At 32.1% G+C, this 13937-nt stretch overlaps 1 protein-coding gene across 1 annotated transcript; it reads right to left on the bottom strand.

Annotated features, from left to right (window-relative positions):
• Positions 1–1665: 1665 nt before the first annotated feature.
• Positions 1666–5908, bottom strand: AXR4 (alpha/beta-Hydrolases superfamily protein). Its single transcript, XM_016350031.3, has 3 exons — positions 5007–5908; positions 3980–4387; positions 1666–2242 (listed from the first exon to the last, which is right to left on the bottom strand). Exons 1-3 carry the CDS (start codon positions 5796–5798, stop codon positions 1985–1987), a joined length of 1458 nt encoding a protein of 485 aa, XP_016205517.1. The 5' UTR covers positions 5799–5908; the 3' UTR covers positions 1666–1984.
• Positions 5909–13937: the final 8029 nt, after the last annotated feature.

Consider the following 13937-nt stretch of genomic DNA (forward strand, 5'->3'; position numbering starts at 1 on the left):
TTTAAAAAAACTTTCAACTAAAAGGTTTGCTGTTTTCTTTGTTTTTCTATTCTTTGTTAGAAAAAAAAATCAAATATGTTTCTACTTTCCAATATCAGTTACTCCATATATAAGACTCATATGCTAAGATCGCCAATTAAGAGAAAACTAGAATGAAATTGCACGATCCGGGACGATAAATTAATGATAGTATATAATAAATATTAAAAATGTCTATATTTTATAGAATTAAATTAAATGTGTGTAAATTAAAGTTAAATTTAAAAGGTGTTTTGTTTAAAATAATTTGTAGTACAAAAAATTTGGAAGTTGGAGTTGTACAAAGTGACATTTTTATTTGGTAGTTTAATTTTTCTATTTGTTTTAGTTGATGGACTTAGTCTTCTTATGTGGCGCTCGTCCTCCTTTTTCTTTATTGGTTATTGTTAGAGTTGTTGCTTTCTTCTTTCTGTCGTAGACTCTTATGAAGATATTTCTTTATGAATTGTTAAGTTGTATGCATTTTCTATTGTGTTGTTTGTTCCATCTTTGCTCCATCTTTGCATGTATATTCTTCTTTCGAAGATGTGTCTTGAATTTGTATGGGTTTTTTCTCCTTAATCTCTTGATGTGCATGTAGTTTTCCAATGATATCTACAAATAAAAAGAACAAAAATGTGTAGATTTTTTTTAAAATAAGTTATTTTTAATAAGAATAATTGAAATAGTATAAAGTGAAATTACCTGTTAATATACTTCTTTGACCCACTCTGTCAGACAATGTCTCAGGTGTTGCAAATTTAAAATAGTGTTGGAAAATGTTCAATTTGAAAATACAATAAATATATTTGTTTTGTACCTTTTCATCTAATATAATCATTTCTAAGCAAAGAAACTCTTCTTCATTTGTGAGTGTTAATGTTTTCCATAGACGAACTACGCGAACTTTGATAAACCAATTGGCTGTTTGTTTAGAGATATTGTCCAAAGAATGATGCTCCATTGAGTAAGTTTGAGATGTGTAGTGCGAAAATAAATTTCTTGTGCTAAATTTGATATTATTTGAAGAAATAGTTATGAGAGACTTATATAAGTAGTTCAAATAGTATGGAATTTGAATATTTGTAACGTAAAATTTATTATGATTAATAGATTATTATGACATTTGTAATATGAATGTTTATTACATTTAATGAGTTATTTATAGAAATTAATAAATTAATTATTGGGGTTATAAATTTATTGTATTGTTAACGGTAAAATATAATAAATATAGACATTGATTCTTGTAGGTTACAAATTTGGTTAGATACTATTAATTTCTAATTATTGTCTTTAGTAATTTTGCAGCCTAATTTGCATATATTTCTATTACTTGTATATTTTTTGTACATTTTATTTTTTTGCTGATTTGAAAATAATTGTTGATTTGATAAAAATTGAGTGATTGATTCTAAAATTTTACCAAGTAAACGACATTGCTAACATGACATTAGTAGAAGAAAAAAAATGTCTTAAAAATAATATGAATAAACTTATCCATCTACTTTTATATATTCTTCTACTTTTATATTTATATATTAAGAATAGATTATACTCCAACCATGGGTGGTATCTTCAACCAAACTTGTATACAATGATACACATGATATTTATATAATCAATTGGCAAACAAAAGCAAGTAAATTACTAAAATATCTCAATTGCATTAACCATACTGTGTTATCTCACCAAATATCCTCCGAAACATGTCTCAAAAACCCAACACAAAAGGTGGCTCCAAAAAATAACACAGCGTATGAGAAACATCTACTACATGAAGCAGCTAGTATTTTAGTTAGAAGATCATCTTTCTCATCATGTATAATCATCCAAAATCTTCTCACCCTTTCAGAGATTTCGAAACGGTAAACAGTTAAAAAGAATAACATACACCATGTGAATGTGGAGTAGAGTTTCATCCGCTAGTGTTAATATTTGCAGCACAATTCAGACATCAAGCTTTTCACAAACCATGATGATGCCCCTCACCAAGCCCATATGCGTCCATATATTCGGCTCCATGGACGTGAGCATCGATATGGTGATCATGATCGTGGTGATGATGGTGATGGTGTATATGATCATGATCACCACTTTTTGCTTCGTCAAACATCTTTTGTATGTGTTCTGGGATGGGTTCTTCCTCAACTTTCCTCACAGACTTTGGTAGTGACGAGATAAACTCAGAAATCTTTTCAGCTATCTCATCCGGCGCATCCTCCTAAGATCACAATTGCATTAGTTTCAAATTAATTTTCGATAGTTAAAAAGGAAAAGAGCATCAACATACAATACATATAATAAATAGTACGGCAAAGACCATATGAGCTTTCCTTTAATTAAAATTCTTTTGGCAAATCCAAAAACAATGTTCATTATTTCTTCCTCATCCCACAAACCATAACAAAGTATAGCATAGCATCTCTAAAGCTGCGTTTGGAAGGGAGACTAAAACTGAGAGATTGAAACTGGGATACCGAGACTGAGAGATAGAGAATAAATTAAGCCTCTGTATTGTATTTAATGTAAAATGTACTAAACTGAGTTATGTCTTAGTATTATATTTAGTTTAAGATAAATATGGAAATTGAGGAGTAGATTCTGAAATTGAAAAGTTAAATGAGGGTATTTTTTAAAAGAAATGTTATTAAAGTTTCAATCTTCGTCTAAAAAAAATTCAATCCCCTTTGTCTCCACTTTCTTGAGGTACTGAAGGATTGAAATTTTGTGTCTCGAGACTAAAATTTAGTTTCAGTCTTTGGCCACCAAACACAATACACCGAGTCCCGGTTCACCAGTCTTAGTTCTAGCCTCTAAAATCAAATGCTACCTAATCTTTGGTATTTTTCCTGAGTTACCAGTTTTGATCCTTTGTTTGAACTCTTGAAACAACTAATGTTGTTCTTCAATGCAATAAATGGGGAATAGGATAATGAAAGAAGCACTACTAGTACTACCTAATCTGTCATAAAAACCTACCAGATAGAAAACGGGCATAGAACCTATATGCACCCTGCAGTTTCTATCCATTTGCAAATCCAATCAAAACCTCTCAAAGAACAAGAAACTATGAAAGGAAACATGCATATAACTGAAAAGAAAATACCATGCAAATACATGAAAGAAAAATTATTGCAATTTGCATGTGCGAAAGTTGTAGTAATAGAATAAGTTCTTCATTTGGGAGACTATTTAATTAAACAACAACAACAAAGCCTTATCTTATTAGGTGGGGACATCGATGAAGTGACTTAGCCCTATCATGTATCATGTCTACAATGAGAATGTTTAACTAAAATGGAACCTAATGAGATAAGAAAAAACCCTTTTAAGTTATTAAAACATAAGAAACCAGCTCAGAATATAAGCATTGCTTCTTTACTATATCAATAAAGGGTTGGGAACTTTGAAAAGTTCAACTTGATAGTTGATTAATTTAAAATTAGAAAGTTCAATCAAACTATAACAAGTTTGAGACTCCAGAGATCCTTAGATGAATAGAGCATGTCACACTCACCACACTCCACACTCTAGTATTGAAATTACGGTTTCCAATTTAAAATTCAAGTGCCATTGCTGCAACCAGCTAACTCAGGTAGGGAGTGGGTCCTCTCTAGTGGAAAAAAAACTGGATGTATTTAATCTCACCTTTCATTGCTCTCTCTCTCCTCTTTATTTTTGGTCCCACTTATAGAATTAAAGATGAGAGATCACACTTTATTCTCTCAAGTGTTAAAAAAACTGGAGAGGATCCATTTCCCTAACTAGAAAGAATACAACTTCCACAAACAAAAACAGAATTGCATAGCCTTTCAGAGTTTCTATTCCAACCTGATTAGAAAGTAGCATCGTAACACAAACATTGTGCACGAGCATGATAGCATGCGGAAATAAGGTAGGCAATATCATTATTTTAAAGGCAATCGATTAATCAATCAATCAATCATTTTGTGCTCACCTGAGGCCACCGTCCTCCAGAATGTGTGACAAACTTCGCCCGTGGAAGAGCACGAGCGACTCGATTACCCTCATCACTCCATTCCTTAGACCAACCAGAAGACCACAACACTTGCATTGGCACAGCTTTCAGGTTCTCTGAACCACCCCATTCTGCGATATCAAAGCTATAATTTAGCTTCTTCCCAATAGCGACAACTGCCTTTTCTCCATCCCTGCCCTTCAACAGCAACCTCTGTGCATCCGCATCCGCAACTCTAATCCTCTTGGAACAGCACATGTTCACTATCTTTGCAAAGGCCAAGGAGAACCCCAAAACCACTTCTCTAACCACAGGGTATTCCAGAACACAAATAGGGAGAGCTCCTGAAGTTGAGGATACAGGGTCAACAAGGGTCACACTCCTTACCTGTGAATCTCCAATATGAGTAGGATTATTAGATATGCTTGAACAGTTATGCTAGGGAGATAACGGTAATGCTAGGGAAATAATTCAAAGTTACCGTATTTAACTTAACATCTATAATTTCATACATATAATATGTAATTCCAAAGTTACATATTTATTACATCTAATATTATGTATTTGTTTCAAAAATAATGAATGAATGTAAAAAATAAGGCAACTTGGGACTGATTTAGGCTGGTTTTTATTGTTTTCCAAACATTTCTCGAGACCATAACCTAAAGTTACCTTATTTAAATCCATAGTTTCATGTATCTAACATCCATAATTACACTTATTACCTTATATTATTCAACTAATTCTAGCCGTAATTAACGAATGCAAAATGAGTTAAATTTGTGCTGATTTTCTATTGTCTCCCACCCATTTTTTATGCTATACTTATATATTAAATACAATTTCATTATTGCATAGTAAAATCTTTAACAAGTGATAATGTAAATTGAGGGAAAAAAAAAAACAAATTTTTCACATAAGAAAACTTGTAACATAGTAGCTATTCAATCCTTGAGATATATGAAAGCAGAAGCATAATACTTAGTGCATCATGATAGCTCCTTACCAAGTGAGAATTCTCAGAGATCCAAGGAGCAGTGAATCCCAAAGCTGAATCATGCAGAAGCAAGTGAACAGGAGAAAGACCCAAAGAATCAATGACTTGCCCCAAAACCTTACCCATCTCTTGAGGCCCTAAATCAATAGGCTTAGACACTTTCCTCTTTGACATGCGAGCTAGAATCTCTTCATATGGAATCTGACCAGTTTCTACCATCTGATCAAACGCCCAAAACACTCCCTTTTCCTTGATTTCACTGTACACATACCAAAACCTCCCTAGAACCCCATTGATCCCTTCAACGGTAACTTCCATTGACTTATCCGAGAACCCATTTCCCGGTAGATCAATTGCAAGCGCGCGAACTCCCTTTGAGGCAAGAGAGTGTAAAACATGGCGGTAAGAATATGAGCTGAGTCCGAAACCGTGAACGATGAGGATGTTCTCGGAAACGGTGGAAGGTAAAGGTTCAGGTTCTTGGATGGTGAAGAGTTCAATGGGGGAGTGGTTGGGAAGTGGTTGGACCTTGACGGTGCGGCCATTGGAGTAGTGGTGGCGGACGGAGGTGGGTAAGCTGAGGAACCATGATTTGGTGTCTTGGGAGGAGAGAGAAGAAGAGAAGAAGAGGAAGTAGAGGATGATGAGGGAGAGAGAAAGAGTAAAGTAGAAGAAGAAAGAGAATGGGGAAGATTGAGATTGGGGTTGTGATTTGGGTTTGCGGGGTTTGGGTGGTGGGATCTTCTTCTTCGATGATTGTGGTTGTGGCTCTGTTTCTTCTTCTTCTTTTATGATCGCCATGAAAATCAAAGGTGGTGGAAGCTTTTGTGTTTGAACAGAGTCAAAGTTTCTAGCCTTGAAGAGATGCTCAGGTGAGACTGCGAGAGAGAAATTTTAAGCTTAATTATTCTATTAAATTATTGGATAAACTACCAAAAATGGTCTTAAACAATTTAAAACACCACAAAAATATCCGGTAATAAATATATATTTTTTAAAAATATTTTAGAAATTAAATTTTGATACTATTTTTTGTAAGTATAATTAAAAAAATAAGATATTATTATTCTTAAAATTTGATAATTTTTTACTAAATATATATATTTTTGTGTGATTTTTTTAAAATAATATTAGTTGTCAACAAAAAAAATCACGAAATAAATATATACTTAACAAAAAATTATTAAATTTTAAAGATAAAAAATCTCATTTTTTTAATCATATTTGTAAAAAGCTGCATCAAAATTTAATTTCTAAAGTATTTTTTTAAATATATATTTAATGTTGTGCATTTTTGTCAATAACAAAATTCGAGTAGATGTATTTTTGGTGGTTTACCCTAAATTATTATTAAAGAGATACTAAGATGAAGACAACCAAAATACCTTTTTTTTAAAAAAAAATACTTAGCTGTCACAATTTAATTGGACATATTTATTAAACCATTTAATAATTTAATCTTAATTAACCATAACAAAATTGGTTCGATCCAATCAATTTACATAATTTGCATCGGATCATGTTTAAATATTTTGAGAAAAAATAATTAGATCTCTAGTTTTTTGTCCCAAAAATATTTAAATTCCTAAAATTTTGAATATACATTTAAATTTTTGGTTTTCTTTATTTTTTTTTTTTTTTGTTGTTTATGGTATCTCCTAATCCGACAGGCCAAGATTAATTTATCGCGAATTTGAGTTCTATTTAAAGGTCTGTCACTGGCCAAGACGAGCGAGCTAACCACTCAACCAACCTAAGTTTGTTAAATACCAGATTTTCTTAAAACCTAGAGTCCTAGACACATAGATCACTCAATCCATTTAGGTCTGTAAAAAACAATATCGTTCGTCAAAAGTTAAAAATTAATCAGTGAAAAAAAAATAGTAAAACCCCATCCCATCCCCCTAATCATTACTCAAAATAACAATTCGCCCCTCTTCGATTAAAAAATAACAATGTTGTCCCTAACCATTAATTCCATAAAACTTTTTGATCCTCTGTTAAATTTTTCATCTAAAGTTAACGAATTTTGTCTATGTGTCACGTTAGCTGATGACATATTAAGGAACCTTTCCAAAGGACAAAACATACCATGTCATGTCAGCAATATGCTGCAGTAAAGTAGAACAAGTAAACCCTTACGAAAATTTTTATGAGACACTTGAACCCCTAACTAATTATAAATGTCGACACATAAATTCATAATGAACCATAAAATAGGACAAGCATTCCTAAATTTCAACAAGTTATTTTATGTGCTGCACTGGTTGTTGGCTTTAGTTGGTTCCTGCTGGCCTTAGTTGATCTCGAATAGTGTTATTTATACCACTTTGATTGACAGACATACAAATATGAAAAATTGATTTGACCTTGAGAAATTTTTAAGTAATGATCAATCAGGGTCTTAAACCAAACTTGATTACGTACAATACGTTAATCAATGACATTTGTAAGATCCGCAATTTGAAAAAAAAAAGTTAAGAAGCTTGTAATCAAGATGAATGAGAGAGGTTTAAAACTTGACAAGATCATATTCACAACACTAATAGATGGATACTGCAAAGATGAGGATATGGAATTTGCATTAAAGATTAAGAAAAGAATGATCGAAGGGATTGAACTTGATCAGGTAGCTTTTACTGCACTCATATAAGGACTTTATAGAGAAAAAGAAGGAGAAAGAGGAGCAAGAAACTGAGGCTATCACCAACTAAGACCAGCAACCAGTGCAACAGATACAATAACTTATTGAAATTTAGAGATACTTATCCTATTTTATGGTTCATTATGGGTTTATATGTCTATGTTTATAAGTAATCAGGAGTTTACGTGTCTTGTAAAAATTTTTTTTTATGGATTTACTTGTCCTACTTTATTGCAGCATACTGCTAACATAATAAGGGATGTTTTGTCTCTTAAAATGGTTTTTTGATACGTTATTAGCTAACGTGATACGTAGACAAAATTTATTAATTCTAGACAAAAAATTTAACAAAAGAGTCAAAAAATCAAACGAAATTAATAATTAAGAGCTGCATTGTCATTTTTAATCTAAGAGATGGGTTGTTATTTTGAATAATGGTTAGGCGCGCCTACCCCTCAACGTCTCCTTCTCCTCCCTTTGTAACTGAAGCTCGAGCTCTGTCATCTCTTGTTCACTGGCCCTCGCAATCTCAAGCTCTCTCCTTCTCTCGTCCGGTCTCTCTCTCGGTCTCTGGTCTCGCACTCAAGGTCATCATCAGTCGTCACCATCTCGCACTCAATCACGCTTAGATGCCTTCCCTGCGCTCGTTGTCGCTGGTGGCAGAAGCAGCAAGTCCTAGAACTGGTTGTTGTCAGCCTCTGTCTGTGTCTCTCTCCATATTTCTCGCTCTCTATGACTGCTGTTATCATCTTTGATTTTTCCTCCATCATTTTTCTGTTTCGTTTTTATTTGCCCTATTTTCGTATAGGTTTTTTTGAATATGTTTCTTCTGTTGGTTACAGGTGATAGAAGAGAATCTATTGAAACAACTCTTAAAAATTGAAATTGAGTAGAGTTAGAATCTTGCAGGTGAGTTGTTTTGTTTCAAAAATAAGAGTTATGTATATTAGGCATTTTGAAAATTTGTCTTGCTTCTTTGTAAAACAAGTGATATGCTTGTGTCTTATTTCACTTTGTGGATTTAATTAATTAAAGTGTGTTGGAGTGAAAATTTAAATGGAATTATAGTTATCAGAACAGATTTGAATGGAATTGAAGTTTATAGATGATGGAAAACTTCTACCATTGTAGTTGATAATTCAATTTTTTAATTATGCCAAATCTTCCTTCATGATGTCTTAGTTTAAATTTTGGACACTTTACCATTCTTTTTTCATTTACTGTGGTCCTTACCTTTTTGATGTCCTTCTTTATGTAGAGGATCAGGATTCAAATGTTGTGTTCTTCCTAATGCCACGGGAACTTTTCATTCAATCAAGGTTCCTTTTTTTTAGGCCGTTGCTAGGGTGCTGAAAGAATTTTTTTTCTTCTGGTGCTGAAAGTATGTGGCACCTTGAAGTGGAGGACACGTGCTCTTGTTGCCTCCAAAGTGCCGACAGTTGCTGCCACAAAGCTGCTGGTGTTCAGTTGATGATGTAAGCCCAAAATGTAGTTAAATGATAATAATGTCATGTAAACATGGGAGTTAATTAATGGGGCCTATTTTTGAGGACCCAGCAATTCTTGGAGGTTACCTTATTGAAGCCAAAAACCGTGAACATAATTTTTGCCATTGAAATTCGTTTGTTGTTTAACGTTTTGGACCATGAAAAAATTTTTTGGGCATACAAATGAAATTGGATAGTGAAAATACTGTTAGGTAATAATAAAGAATTAAAATATAAAACCCAAGAAAATAGATAATAACAATAATAATAGTTATAATATTTAAAAAAGAAAAAAGAGAAGACATGTCCGAAGTTAAAAATTTAGGGTACAAAGGGAAAATGTGCTTCTTACTGGTCTATAGTGTTCATGTTATTTTGTTTTAAAATTTTGTTCTATACATTAAAGAAAATTAATAACTTGTATTTTTCTGAAAAATTTATTTAGATATTTAATTTTTCAAGTTTAATAAATTTTAATTTTAAATGAAATAAATTAATATTTTTAAATAGTAGTATTTTGAGTTTAAATATAACTGTTGAAAGTCTATGTTAAATTGAAAAATTATGTTTAAATTAAAAAATTTTTAAAAATAAATTTTGTATGAATTTATTTAAATAGATATAATTGAAGTTATCAAATTTTAAATTTTGATATTTGCATTAAAGCATTGGTGTAAAAATTTAAATGGGATATTATTTAATTTTCAGTTTGGTAATAATGAAATATTGTTTACTTTGTTTTAAGAATAAATAATAGTTTGAGAATAATGGTGGGTGTTAAGTGCCAGCTAGATCTAGAAAGAAAATGGTGAACTCCTTTTAAATTGTTCTTTTTGTTGTTTAACACCGGTAGGGTTGGTAGTGAGCGTTTGTGAGTCGAGGTTGATCAAGTTTAAGCTCGACCCACAGAAATTGAGTTTGGCTCACAGCTCGACTCGTTAACAATGATGCCGAATTGTTAAGCTGAAGCTCGACCCATCGAAAGCTCCGGAGCTGCGTAGAGCTCACGAGCTAGCTCAAGTATGTATTAGGAACTTAACCGATAATTCTATGTCAATAAATTAATAGTTATATATTTTAAAGATATTTGAAAAGAATAATTTCATATATTATTTATGGTATGGAGCAAGCATGGCTCACGACTTTAGTCGAACCGGCCGATTCGGTCCCGTTTTAATAATACTGTGATAGGGCACCTCCGTTGAAAATGTGTAGTCGCCCCAATCTTTAAATGACTCCGCTGGAAATAAATATCATTCAATCGGACGAAGTTTCAAATTTACGTTTTTTAGTTTTCTGTAAATTTGACTCTTATTTAAGCTGATAGAATTTAATTTTTGTGTCGTCACTTCTTTATTTTCTTAGAAACTCTAATTTCTGTGTTTTCAACTTTCAATTTCTTTTCTTTGTCTAGTAGTCATCTTCCTTTCTTCGGAAGGAACGACGACGGCGAGCTCAATGAGATTGAGACTTGAGAAGCAGGCCTCCTCCCTGGACTGTGTGTCGGTGTGTGTGAGAGACGAAGAGGAGATCGATTAGGGGCCAGGGCTTGCGCGGTGGAGTAATATCACAGACTGAAGTTTTAGTGAGTGAAAAATGACGACGTTTAGTTGCCTTCTCCAGAAACCGGTCGGATCACGGTTCGTTTCGACCGACCGTTTTCTGACCGATTCACGTATTCAATTACGGTTATAAAAATTTGTGGTTTTATCTATTCTTCGAAAGGCTTTCTTTCTTGGTTTATGATTCAAGTGACCGGTTCGAACCGAGGTTTATCCGGTGAATTGGTAAAATCAGTTGGTTTTTTGACGGTTTTTTAGAAAAAAAAAATACCCCCCATATAACAGCCCAACTACCCCCTTTCTCTGATACAAAGGGGGTATACCCCGTTGTGTCTCCCTCTGAGTTCCACGCCGCCACCACCCCTTTGAGTTCCAGTGCCGCTACCACCAACAGTAGCAGCACCTTCTTGGCTTCTCTGTCGAGCTGAAAGCACAGTTCGAGCGTTACTATCGGCACTCCTTTTTTATGACTGAAGTTTTATTTTGTTATATGTAGTGTCTAGAAAGTTTATTTAGTTGAAAATTTATTGAATTTAAATATTAAAAAGGACTGCGTACTTTTTTATAATTTTATCGTATATATAAGTAAACTGTTTGGATCCCAGATGAACCACGGTTAGACTAATAAATCATTGAACTGGTCATTCTATCGGTTTATTGATCGGTTCGATTTTCGCAACCTTGTACAATATACATACGGAGATATAAAAATACATTGCGAATAAATTAAACTACAAATATATTAACAGAAAAACATAATGATGCTTGATTATAGTTGCCAAGTTCGTTGTAAAAGAATTATATGTTTATAACAATATGATCCTAATGTATGAAAAATTATATGGTTAAAGAAGAAAATAAATAAATAACGTCGGCTGCAGGTTTAGGAGAAAATATTAAATATTTATACACTTTTTGCCGTGGGTGACGAGAACTGAGTTGGGCGACTGAAACACGCAATTGTACTCCGTGTTCACTTCAGGTCGTCTTAGCGTCCATCATATGCCTGCAGCAATGACGGTCACCAAGGGGAGAGAGACGGTAGAGAATTGGAAATAGATCTCCTCGTGAATTACATGTTCGACACAGAGTCCACCCTAAGGAAGTTGGGAACGAAGGTTACCTGGCAGATAACACTTATTCAAATAAGTAACTGCCCATAAAATCTCTCAACCCACTTCCAGGAGCCATATCTCAGCTTCTCTCAGATAAAGAGACGGTTATCCTCCTTAAAAAGTGGAGCTACTCCAACGGTGGTTATTGGTTCACCACTATAAATACAGTGACACCCCTTAGGTATCTCTAAATTGCAATATTCGCTAAACTTGGTTAGACTCTTGCGGAGTTAGGCATTGGAGTGCCTCTGCAGGTACCACCCCCCATTCTCTCGCGCGGACACAAGTCGGTAGGAGGCATCCTGACGCGAACCTATTTAAAGAGCTTCCTCGTTCAGACGACTGGGTCATGAACAAAGATTCCATCCCACTAATCTCCGATTACCCATCGTAACAAGTTATATACTCACTTATTCTTTAGTATGGATAATTACATTACATTACCTTCAATAGTGTTGTTTTCCAACAAATACATAAAGTAGTTAAGAGTGTAACGGATGTATACTAATTAAGAAATTATTGAAATCTAAAAATAATAACTATTTTGTTACAAAAAAAAATTAAAAATATGTATTCCAGCGCAAATATAACAAAATATATCTTACTCTTGTACCATATTATTTAATATATAGTTTGATATTATTAAAATATTATGAAAAGATATAAATTAAAATTTATTTGTAAACTACTTATTATTTTTATTTTGTATTTTTGCCACTAATATATAATACATACTTAAATATAAATATACGTTGCGAAAAAATTAAACTACAAATATGTTAATACAAAAATATAATAATGGTTGATTTTAGTTGCCAAGTTTATTGTAAAAAAAATTATTTGTTTATAACAATGTGATCGTAAAATATGAAAACATATAGAGAAAATTTCACTCCCCTCCCCTACGAGATGCTAAAATGACACTCCCCTCCCCTTTTTTTTATGAACATACATTCCCCTCTCTCATAAATTTAAAAAAATATCCTATTTAATTCATTTTAATTATTTTGTGTTAACTAGCACTAAGTTTATTCATTTTAGCATAAAAAAATAAATTATTTCTTTGAAAAAAACGTAGTAATAAAAAATTTTCTTTTTTATCATTCAATTTCGCTAACCAAAATACTCTTTAATAAATTATTCTTTTATTGATTAAACTGTATTTTTACCAAAATATTTTTAAAAAAATTAATAATGAAATGAACTTTTTGTAAGATACCTCCGCGTCAAAAAATTTTTAATTATTAAATTGTAATTTTAAAAAATTTTTTGTTAAGAATCATTTTTATATTTTCTATTAATTTTTCGATAGCAATATACATTATTTTAACATTAAGTAAAAGAATCTTTCCCCTGTTAATATGTATAACGATTAATATATATTGATATTGAAAATTAATCTGAGTAAAATTTTTTATTTAATGTTAAAATAATATTTATAAATATCGAAAAATTAGTAGTAAAATATCAAAAATCTGTTAACGAAAATTTTTATAAAATTATAATTCGTGGAAAGCGACTTTCAAAATGGCCCCAAATTATTCAAACGCCGACTGAAATGCCCCAGAATTTTACCCTAAAGATAAATGCATTTTAATAATTTGAGATCACACCAACAACACGAACGGTCATTATACATAGTTTTCAGAACATGCCTCAGAGATTGAATGTTATGCGAATTTGTAGAACTGTATTCCAAAAAAATGAGACATTGTTATCTTTGAATGTTGTTAATTTGTTTACGAGTATGTAGTTTCCTGAGGTTTGTAAAACGTGTTATTAGTTTGTTAACCAAAAAAATTTGAAGAAAAATATGTACTCCACCAGGGACGAAGCAAGATGGGGCTGAGTAGTCGTTTCGCTCCCAAAATTTTAAAAAAGTATACTTATATTTGAAATACGTGTTTAAAAAAAAATTTACATAATTTAATAACTTTATATGTATTATATTTCAATACGTGATGGATTTTTTTCTTCAGTTTGTAATTCACCAATATTTTATACTTAACTAATTTAATATCAGGTCCTTAAGTCTTTATTGCATTTGAAATTAGTTTTTACGTTATAATTTTTATGTTTACTTTAAAAAATAATTTTTTCATGTCAATATATTTAACTTTTATATTATTAAA

This window comes from Arachis ipaensis, chromosome B6 (assembly GCF_059453495.1).
Source record: "Arachis ipaensis isolate K30076 ecotype BB chromosome B6, ASM5945349v1, whole genome shotgun sequence".
Taxonomy (NCBI): domain Eukaryota; kingdom Viridiplantae; phylum Streptophyta; class Magnoliopsida; order Fabales; family Fabaceae; genus Arachis; species Arachis ipaensis.